Source organism: Oryx dammah, unplaced genomic scaffold (assembly GCF_014754425.2).
Source record: "Oryx dammah isolate SB20612 unplaced genomic scaffold, SCBI_Odam_1.1 HiC_scaffold_24, whole genome shotgun sequence".
In the NCBI taxonomy this organism is placed as follows: Eukaryota; Metazoa; Chordata; class Mammalia; order Artiodactyla; family Bovidae; genus Oryx; species Oryx dammah.
In genome coordinates this window covers 2,666,257-2,682,778 of record NW_024070208.1, presented here as the reverse complement: position 1 = coordinate 2,682,778, position 16,522 = coordinate 2,666,257, and the positions used below count along the sequence as shown (strand labels likewise).

The 16,522-nt window shown below is 35.4% G+C and overlaps 1 protein-coding gene across 1 annotated transcript in view; it reads right to left on the bottom strand.

Annotated features, from left to right (window-relative positions):
• DIAPH3 (diaphanous related formin 3) overlaps positions 1 to 16,522 on the bottom strand; it is a 566,408-nt gene that overhangs the window by 177,102 nt on the left and 372,784 nt on the right. Inside the window, exon 25 of the mRNA XM_040267149.1 lies at positions 3,454 to 3,589. Coding sequence (XP_040123083.1) covers positions 3,454 to 3,589 — 136 coding nt within the window. The remainder of the gene's footprint in view (positions 1 to 3,453; positions 3,590 to 16,522) is intronic.

Sequence of the window (16,522 nt, the reverse complement as noted above, 5' to 3'; positions counted from 1 at the left end):
CTCATCCATGATAATACTTTTCAGACCATGTTGGGGGAAGGATAGTATGGAAAATGTTCTATAAAATAATCTAGTAGGTCAAAGGATGCAACAGAAAGCTTTTCTTAAATTTACTTTAAAATCAAAAATATTCAATTTATCTTAATAATTAAGAATAGAAAAGTAACAACCTTAACACAATATAAACAAACTATTGGCCATAAATGATGGTTAAAAATAGAACAGTTTTGACAGAACTCAGAAACAGATTCTAGCATATTAAAAACTACATGTCAAATATATGAATAACTAACACAGAATTACAAATAAATGGAGAAAATAGTATTACAAATAACTTAAACTAAAAAAAAAATTGAAGTGGAATAAGAAATTATCAAAGGAACGATTTTCTAAACTTAGATATGATATGAAAAAAATCATAAAAGCAAAGATTACAATAAAATATTACATGAAAAGGAAGCAATTTATACACGGAATCTAGAAAGATGGTTACTGATGAACCTATCTGCAAGGCATGTGGAGACGAAGACAGAGACTTATGGACACAGAGGGGAAAAGAGAGGTTTGGAAAAACTGAGAGAGTAGCACTGAAACATATGCATTACCGCATGTAAAATTATTAGGTTGGTGCTAAAGTAATTTTGGTTTTGCATTGTTGAGCTTTGCCACTAGATACAGTAATACATGGTTATGTTATTTTTAAAAAAGTAAAAAAAAAAATTTTAATGTAAATATTGACACATAATGAATACATAAATATATGAGAAAAATAAGACAATGCCACGCACAAAGGAAGAAACGCAAATGCACCGTAGACATTTGGAAAAAAGTCCAGTTTCAGTAGTAGTCACAGAAATGCAAGTTAAGATAATAAAATACAACTTTTTAATCTATTAAGTTAACAAAAACCTTACAAAATGAGAAATATCAAACCAAGGCACATTCATAAACTAAATAGTAAAAGTTGGTGAAAGTAGAAAAATTTTTCTGGAAATCAGTTTGGTAGCACGCACCAAGAATCTTAAAACTATTTAACCTTTCTTCTTTCATATTCTAATAATTACAAAACTTTTCAATTACTTATGCATTGAGTGAGTGAGTGAAGTTGCTCAGTCATGTCAGACTCTTTGCGACCCCATGGACTGCAGCCTGTCAGGCTCCTCCATCCATGGGATTTTCCAGGCAAGAATACTGGAGTCGGTTGCCATTTCCTTCTCCAGGAGATCTTCCCGACCCAGGGATTGAACCCAGGTCTCCTGCATTGTAGGCAGACGCTTTACTGTCTGAGCCAGCAGGGAAGTCCACTTATGCATTAGGTATGCATAAATAACTATCACACAGAAAAGTTGAAAATAAATATTGCTCTATGACCTCATACTGATGAATGTAAAATTAACTGCAAGTTAAATTAGACATGATACTTTCAATGGATGCAATAACATAGATATTAAAATTACAAATTAAAAATAACAATTTACATAAAATGAAACATTCTGGAAATTCAGGAAGTAATGTGAGACACTAAACTGTCTGTTGGCTACAGTCATGTAACTACTGTTAAAAGATAGAAGCTTTTAAAATTGAAAGAAAAATGGGTCAAGATATTAACAGTGATTCCTTGGATTATGGTCTTTTGATTCAAATACTTTTTAACTTCTATAACATGAAATTACTATTTTCAAATTGGAAAATAAAATAAACTTAGGGCTTCTCTGGTGGCTCATAAAGTAAAGTATCCACCTGCAATTCAGGAGACCCAGGTTCGATCCCTGGGTCAGGAAGATCCCCTGGAGAAGGGAATGGCCACCCATTTGTCTTCTACAACAGGAAAATTTATTTTCAAATTGAAAAATAAAATAAACATAGTTATCTTTAAAAATGGAAGCTTCCTCCAGAAGAAAAAGAAAATTAAATGAAAATATTATTAAGATTACATTGGATACGAAGGTTTATTAAAATTTTTGCTTCCTGTCAGGTTTCAGCTTTCCAGGTTGATTGCTAAGAGGCTTTGAATGACAGACCCTTAGGTAAAATCCCCACACAATGCACAGTCAATCTGCCATCAAGCAACCCATCCAGATGACTTGTTTACCAAAACTCAATGAACTAATAATGTTCAAACACCTGAATGTCTGGTAAACTAGACAGTAATATATTATTTTAAAAGGTTTCCAGAAGCAACTTTTAAAAATCAATGCTAAATTGTCCTGATCTACATTGTGTTAACACTTTAAGGTATTTCTGTGAACACTTTATGAATTTCAAGTGTACTCTTATAAACAAGAAATTGTGCTTGGACGATTTTTTAACCCCTGGGTAAAACTTGTGTAATACATTAAGGTACTCAGCTTGCTTTATTAAAGATAAAATATGTCTGTAAAAATAGAAGTGAAGAAGGAAAAAAAAGCATCTTGGTTTTTACCCTCAGGGAAACTTCAGATGAGTTTGCAGCCCTAAGTTGTAAACTATGATAATTTAACAGTGAGGCTGATAGATTTTAATTAGTCTTCTACCGTCCTTGGTGGCTTGGAGGTGGAAGAGCCAGGATTTGGAGGGGGCAAAAATATAACTATATTTTACCTATTTTGCTTCTAAGTTAGTGATACTTTTTAAATTTGGAAAATACACATATATGTTTCTGCAAAACAATAATTTTTGTACTTTTTCTTTTCAATTTTTTCTAAGAACTTTTTATTAAAGAAAATTTCAAAATAGAGAATTTCAAAATTTCAAAGTAGAGAAAATGGTATCGTGAACATAGCCTACCCTCCAAGTACCCATCACTCAACTTTACTAAGTATTATTTGTAGTCATTCTTGTGTCATCTATACATATGCCTATTCGTCATGCAAGGCTATTTTGACTGAAATCCAAGACATTACATCTTTTCGTCTATAAAACTTCACCATGAGTCTCTAAAAGACACTTTAAAACATATTCACAACAATGTTGTAATAATGTCTACAAGGAAAAACTAAAGCATTCAAATTTTTCAGACTCTGTTTTTCTACATTTGTTTGGACTGCAGTATACATGAGTTCCATTTATAACAGCTGGTTGATACGTCTCTTAATCAATAAGTGTCCCCCCCATCATTTTCCCCCCCTTTCTTTAAGAGTATTTTGTTAAAGAAAATAGGTTACCCGTCCTGTAGAATTTCTCAGTTTCCTATAGTTGTTAATTTATTCACTGAAATAAATTATTGCAGACTGGTTATTTAAGTAGTAGCCAAAGAAATGCTCATATAATGGAACTACAGCAAAACCACCCATGACCAATGTCAGAATGAAAACACTACTTGTTATTAATCTGAAGTGGGGAAAACCCATAAAAGAATTGCTCTACCATTTAAAAACAGAAATAAGTGAACACGTCTTCCTTTTTCACAGAAGGATATTAAACTGCCGATTAATCTTGGTATACAATATAAATAGCAAAGTTGATAGTACTCACCAGTCTTCATCTCTAATAAGTGCTTTTTCTTTTGTTGGCGTTCAAATCTTTCCTTCTCTGCCAATTCTTTGGCTATCCTGGCACGTTTTTCTTTTTCCTCTTCTTCTCTTTTTTTGACATTCTCCTTCATTGCTTGCTGTTATAACCAAATTTTGGAAAATGATCAATTTTAACCACAATGATTAAACAAAGAAAATGTAAAATTATTCACCTGTAAAACTGCAGTTAAATATCTTTTAGGTAATGGTTACTTCTTTAATTAGTAACACAGTCTTTTAAAAGATTAGCACATGAACCCTCCTTAAAAGTATTATGTATCTAAAAATACAACTGTTACGTTTAAAGCACCTGCATCTTAGTGAAATCAACTAAGAGAAGGAAGACAGAAACTAAAAATAAAAAAAGGACTTAATTTACAAATCAAAGCTGTTTTCCTATATGTAGTTCCAAAAGAGTGCCTAGCAAATGTATTACTCTCCCATACCTCCTTTAGTAAATAAACCACTGAGTACAAGAAAAATAACTTATGAAAAAATGATAAAAAGCAGAAATATTGTAATGGTTACCTTATATGACAATCTATGTTTAACAATTTCTTTCATACACATAGAAGTATCAGAAGGATGACTAAAGAAATACATGGCATTTCAAAGTCAGGGCCTCTGACTGTTCATCAAAACCAATAATGACAAGCAAAACATAAGAGCTCAATAGATATGAGATTAGTTATTTTTGTACTTTTTATAAGCTTTATGCAAATCAAGAAATGCCATTCCTGTGGCATTTGTAGGAATCAGCAGGTAAACATGAAGTTTTCAAAGTGCCAACAAACAGCATGTTATCACATTACAATCTCCTGTGGAGACTATTCTCAGTACCGATGAAGCCAAAGAGGTTATCTAATTGCTAGTTTGAACTGTGGTGTTGGAGAAGACTCTTGAGAGTCCCTTGGACTGCAAGATCCAACCAGTCCATTCTGAAGGAGATCAACCCTGGGATTTCTTTGGAAGGAATGAGGCTAAAGCTGAAACTCCAGTACTTTGGCCACCTCATGCGAAGAGTTGACTCATTGGAAAAGACTGTGATGCTGGGAGGAACTGGGGGCAGGAGGAGAAGGGGACGGCAGAGGATGAGATGGCTGGATGGCATCACTGACTCGATGGTTGTGAGTCTGAGTGAACTCTGGAGGTTGGTGATGGACAGGGAGGCCTGGCGTGCTGTGATTCATGGGGTCGCAAAGAGTCGGACACGACTGAGGGACTGAACTGAACTGAATTGCTAGTTTATCACTAATAGAATTAAGTAGAAAAGTGTATAATTAAACAAGCGTGTGCCATGTTATTTTTGGTGAGGGTTTAATCTTCTTGACTTTATTTTTTTTTAAACCCAAGAGATGGGGCAAGTCCTTCATTAGAATTCAGATAATCAAGTTTGGTATTATTGATCAAAACAATTAAAAGGAAAACTGCAAGGGAAAAAAGGAGAAACAAAAAGAATAGAATAGAGGGAGTATTAACTCATCCATGCAAAGAACATTTACTGAGAGACTGAGCTGTAGATGAATACATGCGAGCTTGCTTAGTCTCTTAGTGTGTGCAACTCTTTCCACGCCCCTAGACGGTAGCCCTCTAGGCTCCTCTGTCTATGGGATTTTCTAGGCAAGAATACTGGAGTGGGTTGCCCAGTCCTCCTCCAGGGGATCTTCCTGACCCAGGGATTGAATCCGAGTCTCCTGCGTCTGCAGCACTGCACGCAGATTCTTGACCACTGTGTTACCTGGGAAGCCCTAACAGTAAGTGGTACTGTGTTAAAGACTTGAGATACATATTAATAGATCTAAAACAAGTTTACATTCTGTGTGATAGGTTGGGTCCGGAGGCAAAGACAGATTATAAACAATTAAAATCTCTAACAAGTATAGTACTACAAAAAAGGGAGGGATATGATAGAATTCCTGGAGAGTTATTTTATCTTATTTGGTCAGATAAGGCTTCCCACTTGATCTTAATTCAAGCTCAAAGTCAAGGAGTATCTAGGTAATGATCTAGGGAGAGCCAAATGCAAAGGCTTTTGGTGGGCTGGCAAGAGAAGAGGCCAGTACGGTGGTGTTAAATGAGGTCAGGAGGTATGCAGGGACCCGATCATTTAGGATATTCAAGAACAAGATGGTGAGTTACAGTTTCCTTCAAGGGAACTAGGAAACAACAAAAGATTTTCAAGTAAGAGAATAAAACTAAGTAAGATGCAAGCTTAATGAAGCATTTTTGTTCCAAACTACCTTTTCAAAGATATGAACAGTCTTAGAAAATAGAGGCAGTGTTTCCCTCTGAAGCAAATGGATTTGTTTCCTGTCCAGAATGATAAACTGGGGCAACAGTCAAATAGTCTTAATTCTGAAAGAAGACTGGGTTTTCTAAATTCAGGATTTCCCTCCAGTAATACAAAGCACTGTGAGCGCAGGTATTAAACACAGCCTTTTTCACATTTCCTTGTGGGAATTCTGAGCTCAGAAATCCACAAATCTGGTTACTTTGGCTACTATTTTTGCTATAATAAACTATTCTTTGTTTCTGACCCATGGTCTTTTGCCTTCCACCAACATTCATGAAATTATGGAAATCAAGAAACTTTGGTAAATTCTCAGAAACTTCACAGATCATGACATATATTAACATTAAATGATACTGGTAAGCTATGAAATTCCAGCTCCAAAAATACATATTTTAATATGCAATTAATTGTTTCCTCAAAATGGAATCTGCATCCTCTATTCTAGCTCCGAATAATTCTGTTCTTGTTCACTACAATGTAAGCACTAAGAGGCAGATGCAATACCTGAAAGCTGGTTACAGTTTATGTTTTCTCTGCTATGTGCCTTCATGTTGATGTAGCATACGTTAAGCACCAGGTATAGGATGACAGCTGCTATAAAAACCAACGTAGGCTAGGAAAGGAGAAGGCAACCCCAAACTAGAAAATAAGTGGGCTCTTAAAGGCAAGTGTGTATGCCTGTGTGTGTGTGTGTGCACCCATGTAGGTATATGGAAGATGGGAAAGGAACACTGAACAGTGGTAGAGAAAAGGACAGGCAAATACATGCGGATCAAACTTGTTTCTTGTTTGAGCGAGGAATAAGAGGAACAGGTAATAGGTACAAATATCATGTAGCTTTTTTTTTTTTTGAAACTTATTAAAGTATACAATTTCCAGATGTGAATTTTCTACTTTAATGACCAGATGCATTTCATTAAGAACATCAAATAGGTAACCTATTACTAGATATAATTGCCACGCCTTTTTAGTACTCCTTTGGGTAATAAAAAGTCAAAATTACTTCTTGGGATCTAGAGAAATACTGTTTACCTTGAGAAATAAGGTCTGAAGGAGTTCTTAAAGCTATATTCTTCTATGGAAAATGCACTATCGATTTCCATTTAAAAGACTATTTCATTTAAAAATATCTTATTCTGACATTAGAAGAATTTTAGCTGGAAAAATACCAATAGACAGCACAGAAATAGGTATTTAGTCTGAAAATACTATCACAGTTCAAGTGGTAATTTGGGGGGTTTGTTCATGCTAAATTTTGAGAAGTAAAAGTAGCCTAAAACAGAAAAGTTGGTTCTACATATATATTATCATGTAAGAAACGAATCGCCAGTCTATGTCCGATGCAGGATACAGCATGCTTGGGGCTGGTGCATGGGGATGACCCAGAGAGATGTTATGGGGAGGGAGGTGGGAGAGGGTTCACGTTTGGGAACGCATGTACACCCGTGGTGGATTCATGTCAATGTATGGCAAAACCAATACAGTATTGTAAAGTAAAATAAAGTAAAAATAAAAATTTAATAAAAAAATAAATAAAACCACATTATTCTAGATATAATTGCCTATTAGTTTCTTCAATTCCAAAATTTGAAGCCAGAAAGAAAGTTGAGGGTGAGTCGCATATGAAGGTAAGAGCTTCTCAGGTGGTACCGAGGTAAAGAATCCGCCTGCCAATGCAGGAGACACAAGAAAGGTGAGTTTGATCCCTCGGTCGGGAAAATCCCTAGAGTAGGAAATGTCAACCCACTCCAACGGGAAGTGACCCAGTCAATGGGGTTGCACAGTTGGACATGAGGGAGGGACTGAGCACACACATGCACATACATGAAGATAGTTAGCTATCGATTTCTTCAAATCATCCTATGCTTTAGCTGGTTTACTACAGTCAGTTGGCAAGTAAAGTGTACTGCCCCCAACTGTCATCTATGTAACACCAACAGAAATCCTGCGTGCTTGCAGAACTTGCAGACACAACCTGGTATCTGCTTTTGTCTGAAAGATCCATGGGCTTACCAGTCTAGAGCAATGACACAGAGGGCTTTCAACCTTCAGACACATCTGGACTATTCATGGCAAAGGCATAACCAATATTCCACCTCCGTTCCTAAAAGACTCTAAAGTATCCATAAAAATATAGTAATAAAAATATACAGGTATACTAATGATGCATGTATATATACATGTATGTTAACAAACAGATCCCCTGGAGGAGGGCATGGCAACCCACTCTAGTATTCTCGCCTGGAGACTCCCATGGACAAAGGAGCCTGGCGAGCTACAGCCCATGGGGTCACAAAGAGCTGGGCATGACTGAAGAGACTATACACACACACATGCATGTACGCACACATATGGGTGCATGTGTGTGTACTCTGGAAGAAAATAAAACACACCAGTTCACAGCTGTTTTCCTATAATACATGCTTTCTACATAACTAAATGCAATAAAATGAACTTTGTCACAACTAGTTTAAATATACATTACAGCAATATACAACATACTTTCCCTCAGAGAAACCAAAATAACCCAAAGCCAGTAAAATCAACCGGATGTGTAGGAACGTAAAATTCAGAAGTCTGGCACTGTAATCCTCTATAATATGTGCCTACTCTAATCTTTTTTTTTTTTTTTTAGTTTTTTTGATATTTGCCGTATCCTTTATTGTAAACTACTATGATTCGTTTTCTTCACTCAACATTATATTTCTAAGATTCATCCTTATGTTTATGTATAAATTATGCTTCCTTGTCACTGTTTATAAAATTAAATTGGGTATTATTGTTTACTCTCCTGTCAGTGGGATTTGGGTTGTTTCCAATTTTTGAGCTATGGTGAATCATGCAGTTACAAACATTCTTGTACATTTCCCTGTGTATATACGTATGAGCTTTCTTTTTTTGTTGTAAATGGCAGGTCTCATTGATTCTTAGATTTGTTTAGAAACTGCTGACAGATACTCTTTAAGTGAAAGAGCACACTCCTTCATTATAGAACATAACACTTTAGAACAGAAGGACTGAGGTTAAGTATTGTTTGTCTCAGTTCTAAAAGCACATGAATATAAAAGTTTTAGGTTCCATTGTGGGTGAGGACAAAATAGTTGGAAATTCACTGCTTTCTAGGATAGGAGCACAACTGATGAACAAAAGAAGAGGTTCATCTTCCGTTTTGCTACTAAATGAGGTCAAAATGCTTTCAAAGTGACTGAGCCAATGTACACTTCTACCATCAACACATCATCATAGCTAACATACTCACTAATATTGTTACCAGTGTTTTATCTATACAGCAGGTATATAATAGTATTACATCATGTTTTTAACCTGTGTATCTATGGTTACTAATTCAAGCATTTTCTCACTCGTTTACAAAATATTTGCATTTCCTATTCTAATGAAATGCCTCTTCATATCTCTTATCCACTGTTTCATTACATTATCATTTTCTTAATGATTTACAGCTCTTTAAATATTCTGGATACTATTTTTTGTTAACTTTATGCTTTTTAAAGCATAAATATATCCAGCATGTAATATCCTGGCTTTTACATATCATTGTGCATTGTTTACATTGCCTTTTTGTAAACAAGAGTTCTCAAATTTACATAGTAGCCAAAAACCTCTTTTCTTTCATTGTTCATACCTTTAATACATTATTTAGGAAATCCTTCCGTACATGAAAGACAACAATATTCTTCCATGTTTTCTCCTCAAATTCTAAAATGATGTTGTTCATATTTCTTTTTATAAAGAAATCATTTATAATGGAATAATAAATGATAACAAAGAGAAGATACAGATAACAAAATATTTCTTCTTCTTCTTTAGAAATGACTTCATTATTCTCAGGCCTTTGCTTTGTCATCTATAGTTCAAAACAGACTTATTAAAGTTGTTGAAAATGCCTATTATGATTCTGAACAGAACTACTGATTCTATAGTTAATATAGAATTGGTATCTTGATATTAGTATTTAATCTCTCTACTTATGAACATGATATGGCTCTCCATTCAGTTTTGTCTTTTAAGAAAGTGAAGGTGAAAGTCACTCAGTCATGTCTGATTCTTTGTGACCCCATGGACTATACAGACCATGGAATTCTCCAGGCCAGAATACTGGAGTGGGTAGCCTTTCCCTTCTCCACAGGAGCTTCTCAACCAGGTATCAAACCCAGGTCTCCCACACTGCAGGCAGATTCTTTACCAGCTGAGTTACAAGGGAAGCCCAAGAATACTGGAGTGGGTAGCCTATCCCTTCCCCAACAGATCTTCCCGGTACAGGAATCAAACCGTGGTTTCCCTTTACCAACTGAGCTACTGTCTTTTTAAAGTCTACTGACAAAAACTTACAATTTACACCATTCAGGTCTTGGGCATCTTTTGTTATCTGTGTCTTCTCTTTGTTGCCATTTATTATTCCATTATCCAATGTAAGTGATGTCTTTCTAAAAAAATATAATTTCTAATATTTTGTAACTAATGTATAAAATGTAGTTCATTCCATATATTTCATTGATAAGTCTCTTATTTTTAACAATTTTCCTGTAGGTTCCTTTTTGAACTATTCATAGATAACACAAGAAGTAATTAGCTTCTTCTTTTCCAGTTTTTACATTTTTCATTCTTAAGTACTGTACTCTATTAGCTAAGAGTTAAAATTTCCATTATTAGGTAAAGAGAGTCCTTCATTTCACATTGCGGGATAGAGGTTTCAACTAGATTATTTCCTTTGTTTTAAAAACTGAAAAATCAGGGTTGGATTTTATTAAGTGTTTTCTTGATGTATTGAAACTATTAATGTAGTGATATGAATATTCTAACACAACACACACTTCCATTTCTGAGATAAACTCAACTTGGACATGGAGAATGTATCCTTTTGAACATTTTGTCATAATTTTTTTTTACACCCTATTAGTTTAGAATAATCATTTAAAAATTGAGAAACCTCATCTATAAAATTTTCCAGGCCAAGTATTTAATTTTTTGGCAGATTTGAAAAGTCATTAAATTAAAATTATTTTAGAGAAGACTCTTGAGAGTCCCTTGGACTGCCAGGAGATCCAACCAGTCCATCCTAAAGGAGACCAGTCCTGGGTGTTCACTGGAAGGACTGATGCTGAAGCTGAAACTTCAATACTTTGGCCACCTGGTATGAAGATCTGACTCATTGGAAAAGACCCTAATGCTGGGAGAGACTGAAGGTCGGAGGAGAAGGGGACGACAGAGGATGAGACGGTTGGATGGCATCACTGACTCAATGGACATGAATCTGGGTAAACTCTGGGCGCTGGTGATGGACAGGGAGGCCTGGCATGCTGCGATCCATGGGGTTGCAAAGAGTCGGACACAACCGAGCGACTGAACTGAACTGATAGACCTATTCAAGCTTTCTATTTCCTTTAAAGTCAGTTTCAATACGAAATCTTTTCCTTACGAACTTATCTCATCAATCTTTCCCATTCTGGCCGGCAAATTTCTTAAATTATGCTTTCTCTTTTTAGTATCTTTTACATCTAGAGTTATATTCCTTCTTATATTCTCAATACTCTTTTTTTTTTCTTCAATCTCTTCAGAAGTTTGTCTTTCCAAAATAACCATATTTTGGTTTTTAAAAATTCTCTAAAAGTCATTTTTCTCCCTTTCTTTCCTTCTTTTTTTTTTTTTTTCTGGGTTGTATAATTGTTTATAAATTTCTCAAGTCAGATGCTTAGTTTATTAACTTTGCCTTTCTGATGTTTTGTGGTTTTTTTTTAATTTACTTATTTTTTAATTGAAGGATAATTGCTTTACAGAATAATGTTTTCTGTCAAACCTCAACATGAATCAGCCATAGGTATACATATATTCTCTCCCTTCTGAACCTCCCTCCCATTTCCCTCCCCACCCCTCTCCTCTAGGTTGATACAGAGTCCCTGTTTGAGTTTCCTGAGACACACAGCAAATTCCCATTGGCTATCTATTTTACATATGGTAATGTAAGTTTTGCTGAGGCTGAAACTCCAATACTTTGGCCACTTGATGCGAAGAGCTGACTCATGGAAAAGACCCTGATGCTAGGAGGGATTGGGAGCAGGAGGAGAAGGGGACAACAGAGGACGAGATGGCTGGATGGCATCACTGACTCGATGCACCCGAGTTTGGGTGAACTCCGGGAGTCGGTGATGGACAGGGAGGCCTGGTGTGCTGCGATTCATGGGGTTGAAAATAGTTGGACATGACTGAGCGACTGAACTGAACTGAATGTAAATTTCCATGTTACTCTCTCCATTTAATACAAAGACTAGCATATAGTTTCTTTATATCACTATTTCTGTGCTCCACAAATTCTGATTTAAGTACTGTTCTGGTCTATTTTTTTCTATGATTTCTTCCTTGATACATGAGCTACTTAGTATGTTTTTAGGTTTTTTTCTAAGTGGCTTTAAAACATCACCCTTTTAAATTTTATTTCACACTTCATATTATTGTGGTCAATGAATAAAGGTGAAATTTAGAAATTTATTAAAATTTATTTCAAATCTCTTGGATAAGGAAATGGCAACCCACTCCAGTATTCTTGCTGGAGAATACCATGGACAGAGGAGACTGGTTGGCTTTAGTCCATAGGGTCAGAGACAGTCAGATCCAACTAAAATAACTCAGCATGCACACATTTCAGATCTCTAGTATATGATAAACTTGATAAAAGATACACCTGTGATTCAGAAGAATATGTGTTCTTTAACTGCTGGGTGGGGTTCCATATACATGTATAATTGAATTGTTTAAAGCTCCCATGTCTTTAGTAATATGTTTATGCTTGACTCATCTGTAAGTCTATGGGGTCACACAGAGTCAGACACGACTGAAGCAACTTAGCACCAGCAGCAGCATCTGTAAGTTAGAGAATTTTGTTGTTGTCCAACATAATGCTATATCTGTCAACTTATTCCTATAGTTTATCATATTTTACATGTCTGCCTTGGTATTATGTTATAATGCACATGCAAGTTTTTGAACTGTATCATTCTGGTGAATTAAGCTTTTTATCATCATGAAGTAATATTCCCTTAAGTCTATTTTATGTTTTTCAGATCTTACACTATTCCTATTTGTCCTCCTTTATCTATGCTCTTTTTAAACATTTTTGTGTGTTTGTTTTACTTCATATATCTTTCTTAATCCATTTCTCCTCTTCTAGTTTGGAACTTACACTATTTTTTACTGGCTATACTTGTAATTTTATCACACAAATTAACAAAGTTTCAAGTTAATTGATATTTTGACCTCCCTTCTTCCTCTTTGAACAATACAGATAATATAAATATCTGAACTCCAAACAACATCTCTTTCAATTTACTTAACAATTTGTACAGTAGTTAAGCTCTATCCCATTCTCTGCAAAGGAACTACACATTGTTTTATTGTACACTTTATTGCTATACATTTAGTTTCATAGTAGGTATGCCCTCTTGTCTCTCAATTTTTTCCTTAAAAAGAAAACTCTGTTTCTTGAAATGTCTCCTTCAGAGCAGGGGTGAGAAAACTACAATTCTTGGATCAGTTACATATTTTTATGAATACAGTCTTATTGGAACATAGTCACACGCATTCGTTTATCTACTGCCCATGGCTGTTTTTGCAAGCGATAGCAAAGCTGAGCAGTTGCAACAGAGACTCTATGACTTGCATGTATTTACTGTCTGATCATCAAAAAGTCTGCCAAACTCTCCTCTAGAAAGTCTTTTAACAAAGGGCTATTCACAGGAAACACCTTTATTATTAATCTGTAATTGGTTTAATTTTGTCCTTATTCTATAAAGAGCTTATGCTGAATATACCATTTTAAAAGAACTTTTTTTTCTTAACATTTGGAAATAACTCAGTGTCTATTTGTTCCCATTTTTGCTAACAGAAAGTTATTTGCATTTAATTGTTGATGCACACCAATCATGTCTTTTCTTTCTGTCTGCACTGAAGATCTTGTATATTCTAAAGTTTCACTACAATATATTCTTCAAGTGAATTTCATTTTATTAATCTGGCTTGGTATAGGTTGTGCTTCCTATTCTGCAGATATTTGATCTGGAAAACCCACAACCATCATTTTGAATGTTGTCTTTCATTCATTACTTTGAGTATCTATTTGAGACATTTCATTGTACAGGATGAAGGCCTTCCACACCCTGTCTTCCATGTTTCTTAACCGTCTTATACACTTCTAATCTCAGTCTCTCCCTGGACTGCATTCTGGACAATTTCCTTACGGCTAGTGTCTAATTCAGCATTTCTTTCTTCAGCAGAGTATAGTCTGCTGTTTCGGTGTTGTAGTTCAGTCACTCAGCTGTGTCGGACTCTGCGGCCCCATGGACTTCAGCCCACCAGGCTTCTCTGACCTTCACTATTTCTTGGACATTGCTCAAACTCATGTCCATTGAGTCGGTGATGCCATCCAATCATCTCATCCTCTGTTGACTCCTTCTCCTCTTTCCCTCAATCTTTCCCAGCACCAGGGTCTTTTCCACTGAGCCAGCTCTTGGTATCAGGTGGCCAAACTATTGGAGCTTAAGCTTCAGCATCAGTTCTTCCAGAGAATTTTAAGGGTTGATTGCTAATGAATATTCAGGTTGACTTCCAATGAATATTCAGGTGGACAGTGACTGTAATCATCACCCACAGTGATTTTGGAGCCCAAGAAAAGAACGTTTGCCACAGTTTACATTGTTTTCCCATCTATTTGCCATGAAGTGATGGGACCGGATGCCTTGATCTTAGTTTTGTGAACGTTGAGTTTTAAGCCAGCTTTTTCACTCTCCTATTTCACCTTCATCAAGAGGCTCTTCAGTTCCTATTTACTTTCTGCCATAAGGTTGGTGTCATCTGCATATCTGAGGTTATTGATATTTCTCCCTGCAATCTTGATTTCAGCCTGTGCTTCTTCCAGCCCGGCATTTCTCATGATGTACTCTGCATATAAGTTAAATAAGCAGGGTGACAATATATAGCCTTGATGTACTCCTTTCCCAATTTGGAACACCATGTCTGGTTCTGTCATTTCTTGAGAATTTGGCATACAGATTTCTCGAAAGGCAGCTAAGGTGGTCTGGTGTTCCCATCTCTTTAAGAATTTTCCAGTTTGTGGTGATCCACACAGTCAAAGGCTTTAGTGTAGTCAGTGAAGCAGAAGCAGATGTTTTTCTGGAACTCTCTTGCTTTTTCTATGATCCACCTGATGTTTGCAATTTGATCTTTGGTTCCTCTGCCTTTTCTAAATCCAGCATGTACATGTTGAACTTCTCATCTCATGTACTACTGAAGCCTAGGTTGAAGGATTTGAGCATAAACTTGATAGTATGTGAAACGTGTGTCTGCTGTTTAATGCATGTTTAATTTCAACCATCATACTTATATTTTCTTAAATTATATTTGGTTCTTTTGCAAACCTACTTGGTCATCTTTGGTAATCTTCAGTTTCTCTCTTTAATTTCATCTGCTATTTCCTTTAACATTTCACAAATTATAATTCAATATGTAGAGTCTTAGGGTTCTTACAGGATCATTTCACCATACAACCCCTTGTTTCTCTGTGTGTTTGTTGACTGTGATTAAGTGTTCTTATTTGATTGAATTTAATTTGTGAGAATCTTGAGGATCTAAATTATAACTGCCTCCTGCACAGACCTTTTAATTTACTTCTATAAATAATCAGGTATCATTTGTAACCTGTATAAGTTTAATTTCCTTTTATCCTGGTCTTTGTGTATATTTCTTATTTAGTGTACTTACCCTGCATTTAGCCCTGGTCTTAATCTTGGCTTTTCCCTTTTGTGTATCTACACTCAACATATTAAGTTTCAGCACTGCTCTTTTCTCCTTAATTCTTTTTACTCTCAGAGACTTCCCTTACTTTCCCACGATACAGTCATGGTTTAGAATGCTTTGTTGAACTGTGGTGAGATGAACCTTTAAGAATCCCTATTACCATACTTCGAAAAGCAAAGTTCTTAAAAAATGAGTTCTTACAGAATGCTGACCAACACATAGATCTTTACTTCTTAAATACTTTAGTATAATGTCGTAGTTCTTACACACTCCCCTGGGTACTTTATACATTATGTTTTAGAATCTAAAGGTAAACAACTTAACACTGCATACCCATATAAAATGAGTCCTAGGCAGGCAATCAGAAGAGTTTGCTGAATGGAATCAGTGTCTTTAAAAATACAGTAAGTATGACATTTCACTGCTTTCAGAAATTATTTTTAAAAATCTGAGCTTATTACTGTATACTATAGAGAGCATACTGGTTAGAAGGAAGAAATCTTAAGTCATACTGTCTTTGTTTTAAACTCCACCTGGCACTAAATAGCTGTGTGATTTGTATCTCAGTTTCCTCTTTGGTAAAATCGGCAAAATAATACTTACTTTATGGGGATATTGTAAGAATTACATAAATTAATACAAGAAAATGGCTCACAGAAGTGCCTGACACACAGTAGCCCTTATATAAATGTTAGTGCCTATTCCTACTATTATTAGTAATATTATATTATTACAAACTTATAAATTTTTTTTCATTATTACTATATCATTAACCAAATACCTCAAATACACAATTATTTATCCAGCAACAAATCAAGGAAGAGCCACTTTCAAGCTTATATCGTTTATATGTTTCTATCAAGAAAATGGGCTAATGCCAGTTTTCACAGATCTTATGAGAATTATAAATTCCGTCCATCCAGAGATGTTGGAA